Here is a 14,790-nt window from a genome sequence, read left to right as displayed (position 1 = left end):
GAGGGAAACTGGTTAATCCTAGTAAATTCTACTAGTAATTTTAGTGCTAGTACTTCTAGTAAATGCACCATCCCTGGCAGCGTTCAAGGCCAGGTTGGACAGAGCCTTGGGTGACATGATCCAGTGTGAAGCGTCACTTGCCTCAGACATGATCATGACAATAATGACCTCTCCCAACTACAGAAGTATGCGGTCAACCACTGACAGGACAGGATCCACCTTCTAGAGTGGCAGGACCTCTTGCCTGGAGCTCTCCAGTAAGGCATGACAAAGCTACTGCAGTGCCAGCTATAGTTTTTTTATGAGGGGTGTAGGTGAAGGGAAACTGTCCCTGGCACCAAGGGAGCTTCCACAGGCAGCATGTGCCTCTGCTCCCTTTGCCTTGCTTGGTTTTCTCTTTTCTGCTGGCCGGGTAGCATAACGCATCCTTTCATCCTCGTCTGAGTGATGTGTGTTCCTGTAAACACTTGTCCTGGAGAAATTTTCTGACTCGTGTGTGTAAATTACTTCTATTTGTCTTTATGAAACCATGAGAAGGGATTTCTACCACAAGGTGGTAGCAGTGGATCTGGGAGGAGAGAGGGAGAGCTGCTAACAGCTAAATCGATTCCCAGCAAGTAAGCTTCTTGGTCTTCCTCGGCCCCGAAACGCTTGCATGCGTACGTGCGCACAGGCATACATATAAGGGCTTCCTGAGAACTCTCTCCTCTTCTAAATTAGCCAGTGGTGACACTATCTGGGTCATTATTTGGGAGAAGTGCTTCACCATGAGCTGGGACACACGCAAGCTTACGATGGGAGTTTCCCTGTAAAGGAGTAGCAGTAGTGCTGCTTCTACACTAGCACGTTAGCAATAGTGTGGTTGTTCCTCAATGATTAAAAATCATGACTCAGCCTCCCCTCCCCATATTAGGAAATTTCAGGAAATCACTAGGAAATGAAGCAATTCATATTTTTGAATACTAAATCCTCTGAATACTCCCAGATTTTCGCCTGCAAGATTTCAGAGCACTTCATATTGTTTCATTATTTATTATTGGGTTGGGGCAACATTTTGTGGTTTCTGAATTCACAGAATGGTTTGGGTTGGAAGGGACCTTAAAGCTCATCCAGTTCCAACCCCCTGCCATGGGCAGGGACACCTTCCATTAGACCATGTTGCTCAAAGCCCCATCCAGCCTGGCCTTGAACACTGGTAGGGATGGGGCAGCCACAGCTTCTCTGGGCAACCTGTGCCAGTGCCTCACCCACCCTTATAGCGAAGAATTTTTCCCTAATATCTAACCTAAATCTACCCTTAACTTCGAGCAAATGGAAGGTGGCTGTACCCATAGCAAATGGTGGGATCTGTTGTTATGCTTTCTTAAAAGGGTCAAGTCATCTGCTCAGGTCAGAGCCCTTGAAACACAGGAGTTAACTAACCCATCACCCTCTTCCCACAGCAGCTGATCTGCATGATTGCACTTGGGGCTGTGGTGAGAGAAATTGGACTGATGTCAAAAAACAACCCCAAACGCTGTAGGACCTGCCCGTAGTTGTGTGTTGAAGCAGCCGTGGCAGCGTGTTAGCCTGGTTTCAGTATATGCAGAGGCACTGCATAAGGACCAGTGAGGGGCCACAGGGGTCTGAAAAGCAAGGCTGCAGCAACAGTGAGGGATGTGCTACCTCCTGTCTTTAGCAGCACCCAGTACTAGTAATTGAAAGGCATTTGTCCCTGGCAGCTGATGTTATTGAAGACTGATGCTTACTAAAATTCCATAAGAAATGAAGGTGCAGAAGCACAGAAAGAAGATCTGAAGGAGAAAAAAAAAAATCTGAAGGAGAAGGTGGGAGGGAGCAGAAGGCCTTGGCTGGATTATCCTCAAGGAAGAAATACAGAGCTCCTCCAGCTCAGCTTTCCTGAGATGAGGTGATGGACCCAGGGGCTGACACACGCAGTGTCTCCAGAGGAGATGCTCAGGTATGGAGTCATGCCTTACGTGGTATTTTTGTTTAAACTAGTTGTTGGGTTTGGTGGGTTTTTTTTTTTTGGTGTGGTGGGGTGTGTTTTGTTTGTGGGGGTGTGTGTTTTGGTTTGGGGTTGTGGTTGTTGGGGGGGGGGGGGGGGGAGGCACCTGACCCAAACTGACCAAAGAGGTATTCCATACCACAGCACGTCATGCCCAGGAGGTAACTGGGAGTTACCGGAAGGGCTGGGAGGGGTTGGAGGAGGTATGGTCGGTGCTTGTCGGGCTGGGGGGGAGTTATCGGTCACCTGGTGATGGGGTGTTGTATTCTCTTCCTTGTTATTTCCTTTATCTTACTATTATTGGTGGGTGTGTTTTTGGTTGGTTGTTTTTGTTGTTGTGTTTTTGGTTTGTTGTTGTGTTTTTTGGGGTGTGTTTTGGTTTGTTGGGGGGTGGGGGGGGTGGGTGGTGGTCCTGGCCGTCCGGCTGCTCCTCACCGTCCTGGCCCTCCTGCCTCGTTGCGTGAGGCGGGGGAGGGGGGCGGCCCGGGAGCCGGCGGCTGCTGAAGGGCCGGGAGGCCGGGGCCAGCGGAGCGGGCAGGCCGGGGGACGGCTGCCGGTGGGGGGTGGGGCGGTCGAGAGGGGGGAGGCGCGCGAGGGAGGAGCGGCGGGAGCAGCCCCGCGCGGCCGAGAGCATTCCCGGAAGCCGCCCGCCGAGCCCAGGAGGACAGGAGACCCGCAGCATTTCCAGCAAGGCAGAGGGGAAGAGTGTCGAGAAGCTGGTGGTGGGAGAGCCGGCAAGCACAGCAGCTACACCAGCCCCAGTGACAAGTACAGCAGCATGTTGAGAGTTCTGAAGGTTTTGAATGGCCTTTGGGTACCTTGGGACCTGCCTGCTGATTGTGTGGGTCAATGTTGGCAAACGATGTGTTTTACCCACCCATTTGTCTGTCAATAAGCAGAGTGGTTGGGTCTTGTCTGGGGTTAGAAATATGGGAGGACCAAGAGGTTTCCCAGGCTGGACAGCATGAGTGGCAGGGTTGGGAAGTATGGGCAAGTATCTAGTCCATGGGCCCCTCCAGTGCTTTGGAACATGGAGATGGAAGGACATGAATTATTTTGACCTGGGGGCTGCCTTAGGCACAGAGCAGGATGACATGAGATGACTCATGATCAGGGGTGGACTACAATGGAATGCAGGTTATTCTGGTGTGAACACGACGCCTCTTGTCTAAGACTTTCAGAGATGGAGCTGATCATGGACCAAGGACTACAGCTTATAGGGACTGGTCTGCACTAGATGAGTGCACTAGATGGTGAGGTTATTGAAAATGTGGGATCTGAGTGAGTGAATGGATGGAATAAGGTGGATAATGTCCTGGGTTTAGCAGTGGCAGTCATTTTTTCTTTCTTGGTAGCTGGTGCAGGGCTGTGTTTTGACTTTCAGCTGGGAACAGAGCTGAAAAACATGATGTTTTGGTTTGGCCAAGGACTTTGTGGGCCTCATGCTCTGCCAGGGAGGAGGGGAGCCGGGAGGAAGCAGAGACAGGACACCTGACCCAAACTGACCAAAGAGGTATTCCATACCACAGCACGTCATGCCCAGGAGTAACTGGGAGTTACCGGAAGGGCGTGGACTGCAGGGTTGGAGGAGGTATGGGTGGTGCTTGATCGGGCTGGGGGGGGCAAGTTATCGGTCACCTGGTGATGGGGTGTTGTATTCTCTTCCCTTGTTATTTCCTTTATCATTACTATTATTGGTGGTAGCAGTAGTGATTTGTGTTATACCTTAGTTACTAAACTGTTCTTATCTCAACCCTGGGAGTTGCATTCTTTTTGATTCTCCTCTCCGTTCCCCCAGGAGTAGGGGGAGGGCAAGAAGGGGGGGAGTGGGTAACAAGCTGTCTGGCTGTGGGTTAAACCACGACACTAGTGATTGTCTTACTCTCACGTCCTGGTTTTTCTCTGCCCAAGGGAACAGTGTCATGAAATCATCAATGGTGTCCACAATGGCATCAGCAAGTGCCTGTTCCACAGGTGTCTGACCTGCCAGACCTGTGGGAAGCAAGCATATGAAGGGAGCTTAAAGGCAGCATCAACAGGGATTTCTGATACCTCAAAGGTAAACTCTGTTCTTTGTGAACATTTCCATATACGTACGTGCTCTCTAGGGGGCATTTGATGCTAACAACATGCATTTGACTCCTTGTTTCCAGGTTCAATCTCATCTACCCTTGCCTTTTTCTCCCCTCCAACCTCATACAGCCATCCAAGGTAGTGGGTTGTTCTTTTCATCATTTGAACCCCCAGCCTGACTCCTGCTTCTTCATCCTTCTCTCTGCCTTCCACTATCGCAGCACATTCAGTGGGGCTCAGCACTAATTCCTTTCTGTTAATCTTTCCCTATCCCAACTTTCAATGTCCTTCTTCATCTCATGGTCTTTCCCTCTTGGTCAATACAATCCCCTGCTTCTGTGAAAGTCTGCTTCTCTCTCTCCTGCTCATTCAGCCCCATTGAGAATCTTGTTACACCCTGCTTGCTTTTGATCACTTCATTGTAATCAGACACTTTAGCCTGACTTTGTCTTGTTTACAAATGTGGTTTCCTCCCCTGTTGTCCTGTGACTTGCCTGAAGTCCTCTTAACACTGCTACTTCTTTCCCTCACTATCATTTCACAGACCTGTGTTCATGCTTTCACCTCTATGCACGTTCAGGTCATCTTTCTCCTCTTCTTTTAGACTCACTTGGAAGCTCTGTTTCCCAAAACCCATATACCTGTCCTCTTCCAAGTCATCTGCCGTATTGAAACAATATGCTCTTGAAGCTGAGAGATGTGCTTCCCCTTTTGGGCATTGAATTCCATGAGCCTTTAATTTTAAAGGATTGGTGACATGTGCGCAGACTTAATGGCAGGACTAGCAAGTTTGACTATGAAGATGAAAAGACTTCTTTCCCTTTCCATGCATGCTCTTCGTCTTGCCGTAGCTGACAGTGTGACCAGCGCTGTCAGGAGACTACAGTGGTCTGAATGTGCTCCAGAACCCTGGCTTTTGTGGCTGTTGCAAGGTAATAGGAATGCCCAAGTCAGAAATCCAGACTGTAAAAAGAGCACAGGCCCAGATCAGCATCCCGACAGGAGGTGGGGAGGGAGGCAGTGTGAGTGGAGGGCAGGCTTTCTAACCCATTTCCATTACCATGTGGATGCTCATCATTCTCTTCTCTTGCAAGTAGTAGATTGTATCAGGGTGGAGGAAACCAGCAGGAACACAGTACTGCAGACATGTTGTGCACTGAAGAATAACCCTGTGCAATTCTGCTTGTTTCCTTCGCTGCAAAACGTTGGATATTTTGGTAGGTGGGTTATGTCTCTTTGCTCAGAGTATGAAATAGTAGGATAGTACTCACTTCCCAGCCCCAGTCGGCAGTTTGCTGACGTTCAGCACACCATGAACACATCTGCCTTCAGCCAGACCAGTTCTGCAGATGGTTTTGAATGACAGCTTGCTGACCTAAAGCAAGCCCTGACTACTTTATTTGATTACTTGCATTACTAAGTCTTATATCACTTTATCTACCCAGTTGAGTACTTCCCTAACATGTAAGTATTTAAAGATACAAGTGATGTCACCATCTGAGCTAATCTCTCTGCCAGCTCACAATTGCTGCCTAAATCTGCTTCAGAGTGCTCTGTTTGCTGACTGTGATCATCTCTAATGCTTCCAAAACCTCCTCCTCCTGCTCTCTCTGGTTAGCCTGGCAGCTCAAAGTTTAACTCCAGGGGAAACTGCCCAAGAGCCCTCAGGGAAGCCACAGTTTCCTGCTTTGTGTTGTTCATGACTCATGAATAAAGCTTATTGTCTGGAGAAGTAAGCCCACAGCCCAGGTATTATATGCAGAGAGGAAACTCAATCAGACCTAAGGGGGAATTTCTGAGTTCTTCTGTAGGCACTTTACACACAGTGCAGATACAGAGCTGTGACACCTGAGTTTGGCTCTGAACAGCATAGCATTTCACAATATGGGTTGTTACTTTGAACCCTTTTTGTCTGCTTTTTTACTTTCTACATGACCTTTGAATGACTCCAAACCCTGTCACACAGCATCCCAGCAATGTGCCTTGCTCTGCTTTTTCTTTCTGACCTTGGAACTACAAGGGGATGTAGCCTGAGATCTCATCAGGATTACAACAGCAGCCCCAACCCAGTGAACAAAATAAGCACCAAATTATGGTAAGGAATGCTGTTGAACATGAGCATGACACCACAAAGTGCTTTTTAAAACCATCATTCTTTGTGTGGCACCTCTAAAAGCATCCTATACGATATGTTGCTTTTCTGTGGCCAGCATTTGGTGCTGACAAACTAAAGATGCAACAAGAATCTGATAACTATTAGCTGTTTGTGCCTGGGAAAAGCCCTAGTATCATTATTGCCACACTGGTATTGACTTCTACTTGGTTGGGCTTGCCAAGCTATTGGTTTGCTTCTATTTTTGCTGTGAGTGTATTTTTCCTGAGCTTTAAAGGTGCAAGGAGCACCTTTAAACAGAGCAAGAAAATAGTCAAATGTCCTACCTGATTCTCTGGCAAGGTATCTTGCTATTGCCAGGCTCTGGTGAATGGTAACTCCGTCTACTTCCAGAATAGGGATTTTGCCAAATGGGATAGCTTGGAGGAGAAAGCAAAAAAGGAAAAACAACCAAAAGTTAAATCACCGCCTTTAGTGGTGGGAGTCTGTATAATAGCTGCACTTCTACCACTTAAGCACTGTTATAGCACTTAACAGTATTTCTGTATGGAAATGCATGGACTAAAATGAAAAGAACTAAGGTTGAGGATATAACCAGATCACATTGCGAGAAGGCAACTATAGAGTAAAAACCAAGTACAGCATTTCCTATTTCCTAAGCTTGTGCTGTAAAGGCTAAATGTGCCCCTACATATCCTGAATTCTTTATGCAGGGAAACTTCAGTAGAATCTTGTTTTTTCCTTCACTTCCCTCCTTTTTCCTCCCCAGGTGAGTGACTGCTAAGGTTAAGCAAAGTACTACTGAAGATTTGCATGATCAGGATGGGGTATGAAGTAAAAGACTGGGTAAAGACTACAGAGGTACTTTTTCATTTACACTTGTTTTAAATTCAGCAGCAGTGATTCAGAGAAGTATCTGTACTTAGAATCATAGAATCGTAAAATCATAGAATAGTTAGGGTTGGAAAGCACCTTAAGAACATCAAGTTCCAACCCCCCTGCCATGGGCAGGGACACCTTGCACTAAACCATGTCACCCAAGGCCTCTTCCATCCTGGCCTTGAACACTGCCAGGGATGAAGCATTCACAACCTCCCTGGGCAACCCATTCCTGGGCCTCACCACCCTAACAGGAAAGAATTTCCTCATATCCAATCTAAACTTCCCCTGTTTAAGTTTTAACCCATTACCCCTTGTCCTATCACTACAGTTCCTAATGAAGAGTCCCTCCCCATCATTCTTATAGGCACCCCTTCAGATACTGGAAGGCTGCTATGAGGTCTCCATGCAGCCTTCTCTTCTCCAGGCTGAACAGCCCTAACTTTCTCAGCCTATGTTCATATGGGAGGTGCTCCAGTCCCCTGATCATCCTCGTGGCCTCCTCTGGGCTTGTTCCAACAGTTCCATGTCCTTTTTATGTTGAGGACACCAGAACTGTACACAATACTCCAAGTGAGGTCTCATGAGAGCAGAGTAGAGGGGCAGGATCACCTCCTTCGACCTGCTGGTCACGCTCCTTTTGATGCAGCCCAGGGTACGGTTGGCTTTCTGGGCTGCAAGCGCACACTGCAACTACTTCAGAACTTACATTGTGACAAGGCATTTCACTTGACAGTCATGACCAAGATCAAATATATCCTTCTTAATGAACCACAGATATTAAGGTACTCAAATTTCATTGACTTGGCTTGAATGGAGAAGTCACAGGGGAGAAGTCATAGAGAAGAAGCCTCCAGACTTCGAGATTAGGGAAAGACAAACTGAACAGCTTTCATGGATATCTGTAAGATCATGGATATCTGCAAGAGAGTTTGAGATAAGAAATCAGTTGTACATTTCAGTTATTAATTTAGTAACATAATGTACATGAAAACTTGGACTGCTGTTTTGCTACACTTTGGAGAAGCTGCTGGTGTGGTATCAAATGGGGATGGAACATCTGAGCAAAGCTTAAGCTGGGAAAAACTGTAGTGTTTAGGGCAGTGAAATCCGCTCATGGGAACCTGGTGCTGTTCACCAGAGGAACTTTAAGTCTCTGCATTTCAAAGAATGTTATTTCATATATTCCAAGTATGTGACTGCAAGTGCTGGTCACAGCCAGATGCTTTGTACCTGGTTTTCATCTGGATTACACTTTATGTATGCTCATTTTAAGACTGTAAAAGGACAGTAGCAGAAAATGAGCATGTTGACCATTGGAAACATGCAAAGCACTTTCCAGAACTGTCTTTATGGGACAGGTGGAATGACACTTCTACTCCCTGAGTGGTTTTTAGTTCCTAATGAAAAGTAATAAACAATGAAGCCTCATGTATTTGTGTTATGTTTAGCAAGCTGACTTCATCAGTGATGAACATTGCCACGTGGCTCTGTCATTTAGCATGCAGTGTGTGAATCACATCAGTTAAAAGATCTGAGATGCCAAATCTGTATCTGCAAAATGAATTTGGCAGCTGCATAAGACATGCAGGACTTCTTTGCGCAATTTTTTGCCCTTGCATCTGAACACACTGCTCGTGATACTTTTATCCCTCTTAAGTTTAGCACACTGTGAAGATTGAATTTTGGTACTGATGACTAGAAGAAGCAAGAGAGCTCAAAGACCATTAGCTGCTGTACCCCAGGGAGAAAACGTGTACTGCTACTCGTTATTGAAATGATAATAGATGTATTGCACAGAAGACTTTATATGTTTATTATCTAGTGAGCAGCAAGGCCCTGGCAAGTGCATGCATTGCTTCACTGAGAACCCAGAGAGAAAATGATGCATTGCTGAAGGCTAAACTGAAAAGCTTTCTGGTTCTGAAAATGAGAAGAGCCTTGGTTCTGTGCTGTGGATTAATGGTGCAGAGTGCCCTGGGCATCACTGCCTCCAAAGCCTTAGAGCTGTGACGGTACCTTTGCTTACGCAGGGTACCAGCACATCTTTCAAGCAAGCGTGAGTAGAGGGGATGAGAGCATAGGTGACTGCTGGAGGTGCCAGCACGGCAGCGTACAGCCACCTTCAGACCACACAGGGCTGTATAACAATGTCTGGCAAGAAGTAACAGCAAAAAGTGCGTCTAGCTCAGGAGCAATAGCAGCTGCCCCTGGCAGAGTTAACCAGCCTTTTCAGAGGCCTCCATAGGAGTGCCACAGCCTGATGCATCTTTGGCTAGGTCAACTAAGCCAGTGACTAAGCAGTTCTCTGTGGCAATAACTGTCTAAATGACGACTGATGCTCAGGTTGGGAAACTACGATTGCTTCACCTAGAAACCGAATAGAACATTTCTGCCGTGTTTACACATAGGGGAAAGCCTTAAAGCCACAACTGTCTGATGTTTCACTTTATCAGTTGCAACAAGGAAAATGAAAGATGGTTTATGTAGATACATTACTTCTTAAGAAGCCTTTACAACAAAAGGAGGGAGGCATCATTTTGACAGTTGAGGAATATGTATTCAGGTGAAAGGCAGCTAGGTTGCAGGGTGGTTGTAATCTCTCAGATTCTGTTTCTCAGGAATCTGACCATTTCTGGATTCTTTTTTTTTTTTTTTTTTGTCCTAGTAGTCAACAGAATTAAGGAGAATTGCTATTCATTCCTTGAAAACTTGAGTAGTGCCTACAAAATGCTTCTTCCTCAGTGCTGAGCTATTTTCGTTAAGGTCTTGTTACTCTTTCCTGGAAAACAAACTGAGTTTACAGTTAAAAATACAAATACAGCTTTGTTTTGTGTGCATTACAAATATTCATATGCTTGCATGATTTGTAATGAAAGTCTAAAATTAATAAATGAAAGTATTGCACGTTGTCCCATGCAACTTAAATTTCCAAAAGGCATTATGCTTTGATTTATAATGAAGCTTAGGGTTTTTTTTGCTAAGAGGCAGTATATCTGTCACCATCATTACTAAACAACGGATTATCTTAAGCATAAGAGAGGTAAATGGGAGATCTTCCTTCTTTCTTGTGTGTTCAGAATGTCATTTGTTTTTTTCTTATAAAGAAAAGGGGGGAAAATTGTGACATGAACGTAAACCAGTGCTTATGAGCACTTGTGCTGTGCAGATCATTGTAAAAGCCATTGTTTCTTCTTGAGTTCAGGGTGCGCTGTTCTTGCACAGCAGAAAGCACAGCAGATACCCAGGCTGCTGTACAGCTGAAGAAAATAGTAAAGAACAGTCAAGGAGCAGAAAATATTTATAGTACATCTCTTCTCTCTTAGGCAAAAAGGTATAATGGCTTATAAAGTTACATTTTCAGTCTGGGAAAGTTAGGGAAGGGAAGGAATCTCTTTGCCTTTGAAGCTTTATTATCCAAACTTCATGTATCAAGACCAAAGTTTTTAGTAACCTGCAGTGAAGTATCTCTTTCCTCTTGTAACTCAAAAGAACAACTTCCTATATTGATAAATTCATAGCAAAACCAGATTGATTCCCTGTGAAAACTTGAGACTTCATTTGCCAAGTGGAGAAGAGGGGGGTGGACTTATATCACAGTATCACAGTATGTTAGAGATTGGAAGGGACCTCAAAAGATCATCTAGTCCAATCCCCCTGCCGGAGCAGGAACACCTAGATAAGGTTACACAAGAACATGTCCAGGCGGGTTTTGAATGTCTCCAGAGAAGGAGGCTCCACAACCTCCCTGGGCAGCCTGTTCCAGTGTTCTGTCACCCTCACTGAGAAGAAGCTTCTTCTCAAGTTTAAGTGGAACCTCTTGTGTTCCAGTTTGTACCCATTTCCCCTTGTCCTATCATTGTTTGCCACTGAGAAGAGCCTGGCTCCATCCTCGTGACACTCCCCCTTTATATATTTATATACACTAATAAGGTCACCCCTCAATCCCCTCTTCTCCAAACTATAGAGACCCAGCTCCCTCAGTCTTTCCTCATAAGGGAGATGCTCCACTCCCTTAATCATCTTCGTTGCCCTGCGCTGGACTCTCTCCAGCAGGTCCCTGTCCTTCTTAAACTGAGGGGCCCAGAACTGGACACAATATTCCAGATGAGGTCTCACCAGGGCTGAGTAGAGGGGAAGGAGGACCTCTCTCGACCTACTAACCACCCCCCTTCTAATACACCCCAGGATGCCATTGGCCTTCTTGGCCACAAGGGCACAGTGTCGGCTCATGGTCATCCTGTCGTCCACTAGGACCCCCAGGTCCCTCTCCCCTACACTGCTCTCTAACAGGTCATTCCCCAACCTATACTGGAACCTGGGGTTGTTCCTGCCCAGATGCAGGACTCTACACTTTCCCTTGTTATATTTCATCAAGTTATTCCCTGCCCAACTCTCCAGCCTGTCCAGGTCTCCCTGGATGGCAGCACAGCCTTCTGGCGTGTCGGCCACCCCTCCCAGCTTAGTGTCATCAGCAAACTTGCTGATAGTACACTCAATTCCCTCATCTAAATCATTGATGAGTATATTAAATAATACTGGTCCCAGTACCGACCCTTGAGGCACTCCACTAGATACAGGCCTCCAATTAGACTCCGCCCCATAGACTACAACTCTCTGGCTTCTCTCCTTCAGCCAGTTCACAGTTCACCTCACTACCCTATCATCCAGGCCACACTTCCTCAATTTAGCTGCGAGGATGCTGTGGGAGACTGTGTCAAACGCTTTGCTGAAGTCAAGGTAGACCACATCCACCGCTCTGCCATCATCCATCCACCGTGTTATTTCCTCATAAAAGGCTACGAGATTGGTCAAGCATGACTTCCCCTTAGTGAAGCCATGTTGACTGCCCCTCATAGCCCTCTTATCCTTGATATGCCTTAAGATGGCACCAAGGATAAGGTGTTCCATCACTTTCCCAGGAATGGAGGTGAGGCTGACTGGTCTATAGTTACCCGGGTCCTCCTTCTTGCTCTTTCGGAAGACTGGAGTGACATTTGCTTTCCTCCAGTCCTCAGGCACCTCTCCCGTTTCCCAAGACTTGGTAACGATGATGGAGAGTGGTCTAGCAATGACCTCCACCAGTTCCCTCAGCACCCACGGGTGCATCCCATCTGGACCCATGGATTTATGGATGTCCAGATTGCTCAACTGGTCTCTAACCCATTCCTCATCGACTAAGGCAAACCGCCTTATCACACAGCTCATCCTAAGGCAGGATGCAAAGAGCCTTCAGGAGGGATGGGTGCAGTTTGATTGCTGGGGGCAAGGTCAGGGTTTAACAAACACCCTCAGTGTGGCCTGTAGACACCTTGCCTGTAGCCCATTTCTTGAAGTGTAACAAAAGCCACAGCCATCTACACAAGGGCTCCTTGTGCACAACAGAAAGCCATACATCTGTACATAAATTTGAGCCGTGTTACCCTTAAACTCGTTGCTATAGGCTTCTGTGCCTTGCTTTGAGTCTCCTCTGGTGCTTTTCACCTCAGCTCTGCTCATTGACAGCGTATGTTCAAGAAACCTCTGGGCATGGCAAAATGTGCCATGTGTATAAGGATTGTACCAAAACTGCTGATTTTTACATGGTTTTGATGAAAGAGATGGTTTGTGTGACTCCAGATGAGCAAAGCATATGGGTTCTTTCTTGCCAGGCTCCGCTTTAAGAGAGCAAGAGAAAGAGGTGCCGCATGAAACTGGAGTGTGAGAGGGATCTCAGTTGTGGAGAATGAGGTTGTGGGGGCAAGTCATGAAACAACGTGTATCAGAAAGCAATCATGAATGAGCAGTTAAACCAGAGTAGTGCAGACTGGAAGGACATGCATGTTACTTGGCTAGTCTTTCTTTACTCTTGGTCGGTTAGAGGGCTGTTTCTTGCTTACGTCAGTTTATACTCTTGTGTACCCATATGGATGTCATTTCCATGCTTTTCAAAACTGTTGTTTTGCAGAGTTTCTGACTCCCACTTGAGCAAATATATTTTAAGAAGGAAAACTAGAAAAAATCTGTTACTGTCATGGTACAAACAGCGTCATTTCTCAGGCATGCACAAAATGTATGACCTTTCCCTTTCAGTTTCTGCTTGCTTTGCTGCTCCTCTGAAATAGAAGGTGCTACAAACGCTTGTGTTGATTTCCAGATTTAGATTGAAAAGTCACTGAAAAGAGGAACAGGGTTTTTTAAAAGAATGCTGTTTGGAGAACTAAAGTTAGCTATCCAGAAAAGTTAGTTAGCTCCTTTAAGTTGAATTTCATGAGCAAATTCTTGCTTTTCCTGTTATCTTGGTTATCCAACGGTTTTAACATTGAATGCTGGTGTGAAATCTGCACAGGCTTTACGCTGTCCATGAAGAAAACATTGACACAGAGGGTGAGCATAAGTCATTAGACCAATCTGCAATTTCTCTTCTCATTTTAGGAAGGACCCACTGAAGGACCTGTGAGGTGTTGAGGATTTGGATTAATTCCTTTTTACACTACTTTAGTTTTGGTTGGCATTTGTGAATAAAACTGTGATGTTTATATAGTCTGCTGAACAGGGGAGATGAGGCCCAATGTGTGTTAAAAGCAAGGACCCCTGTGTAAATTTCCTCCATCCCATTAAGTTCCTAAGGGCTGTGACAACTGTTCCCATCCTGGCATGCCTATAGGTTCTCATTAGTGTTGTTCAGGTTTTCCCTTTGACCGTGAGCTCCTCTCTCATCCTCCTGGGCATGACTCAGTGGATGGTGCTCATGTGGGCCAGTTTATCCATCAAGGACAGGGAGGGGAAACACCACACAGCTGTACACAGTTTTGTCCTAGCCTGTCAACTAGGCTGGTGGGCTGCTGGGTTGGAGAAACTAGCATTTGGTGCTGTGCTATGCTTTTCACCGCTGTCCTCCTCTAGCTGGTGAGGAGCCCCTATGCAGGTACAATTTTAGTTTCCTCCTTCCCTTAGCTCTTTCTTCCTTTCCCACAACTTCATCATCCTTCTTCTCATCCCTGTTCTTTCCTCTCCACACTTACTCTGACTCAGCTTTCCTTCCAGAAGTGAGTTTAGGTTCCCCTGTTTCCCTCAAGCTGAACCATTCTTCCCCATGCTTTCTCCTGTCTCTCCTGAAGCCATCCACAACCTTAATGTTAAGCAGCCTGTGTTTAAGCATTTAATTGTTCCTCAAAACCTGAATAATTAATGGTTTTGTAATCAGGCAGCTCTAGATGGATGCAATATTAAGGCAGCAGATTTGGTCAAAGATGAGGGAAAGGAAATGTCACAGCCAAGCTTTTCTTACTATGATATCTCTGCTTAAACAAGTTCTCCTTTGCCTTGAAAACTAACAGTAACTGCTTTTCCTTTTCATTCATATTTAATTGGATCATGAGGAACAAATACAAGAAAAAAGCCAAAACAAACAACAAAACACATCGCACTCTTCTGTCTAGGTCAAAATTAAACTTCCAGCAGCTGCAAGTCTGATTTCTACTTTATTTATTGATGTTATGTTATACATTTATTTTCTGGTTTATATGGTATGATGATTTGGCTGGGAGGTGATATTTGTTGTAAAGCCTTACTTTAGTTTTGTGGAAATTGATGAAGCAAACCTACCCTCTGTGCAGAGACCTGACTCCTCGTATTCTTAGGCAAAATTGAATTCTCTGGTTTGTTCCCTTAGTATCTCAAAAAACATGAAATGCTCTCCTTGTCCAAACTTCTGCCTTAAGTAATTTTTATTTTA

At 45.7% G+C, this 14,790-nt stretch overlaps 2 protein-coding genes across 4 annotated transcripts in view; one reads left to right on the top strand and one right to left on the bottom strand.

Moving 5' to 3' along the window:
* The window catches only part of HPGDS (hematopoietic prostaglandin D synthase), a 194,664-nt gene that overhangs the window by 2,124 nt on the left and 177,750 nt on the right, over nt 1-14,790 (bottom strand). For both annotated transcript variants that reach the window (XM_061360975.1, XM_061360974.1), the window contains exons 3-4: nt 6,521-6,613; nt 3,891-4,000 (exon numbers count right to left, since the gene is read on the bottom strand). In XM_061360975.1, coding sequence (XP_061216959.1) covers nt 3,891-4,000; nt 6,521-6,613 — 203 coding nt within the window. The remainder of the gene's footprint in view (nt 1-3,890; nt 4,001-6,520; nt 6,614-14,790) is intronic.
* The window catches only part of SMARCAD1 (SWI/SNF-related, matrix-associated actin-dependent regulator of chromatin, subfamily a, containing DEAD/H box 1), a 97,400-nt gene that overhangs the window by 43,161 nt on the left and 39,449 nt on the right, over nt 1-14,790 (top strand). The window lies entirely within an intron of this gene.

The sequence above is a fragment of the Neopsephotus bourkii genome, unplaced genomic scaffold (genome assembly GCF_033783945.1).
Source record: "Neopsephotus bourkii isolate Nb327-2 ecotype Australia unplaced genomic scaffold, CSIRO-AGI_Nbou_v1 NB_1037, whole genome shotgun sequence".
Classification (NCBI taxonomy): domain Eukaryota; kingdom Metazoa; phylum Chordata; class Aves; order Psittaciformes; family Psittacidae; genus Neopsephotus; species Neopsephotus bourkii.
Note: the sequence above shows the minus strand (reverse complement) of the source record. Positions and strands in the feature narration are given on the sequence as shown.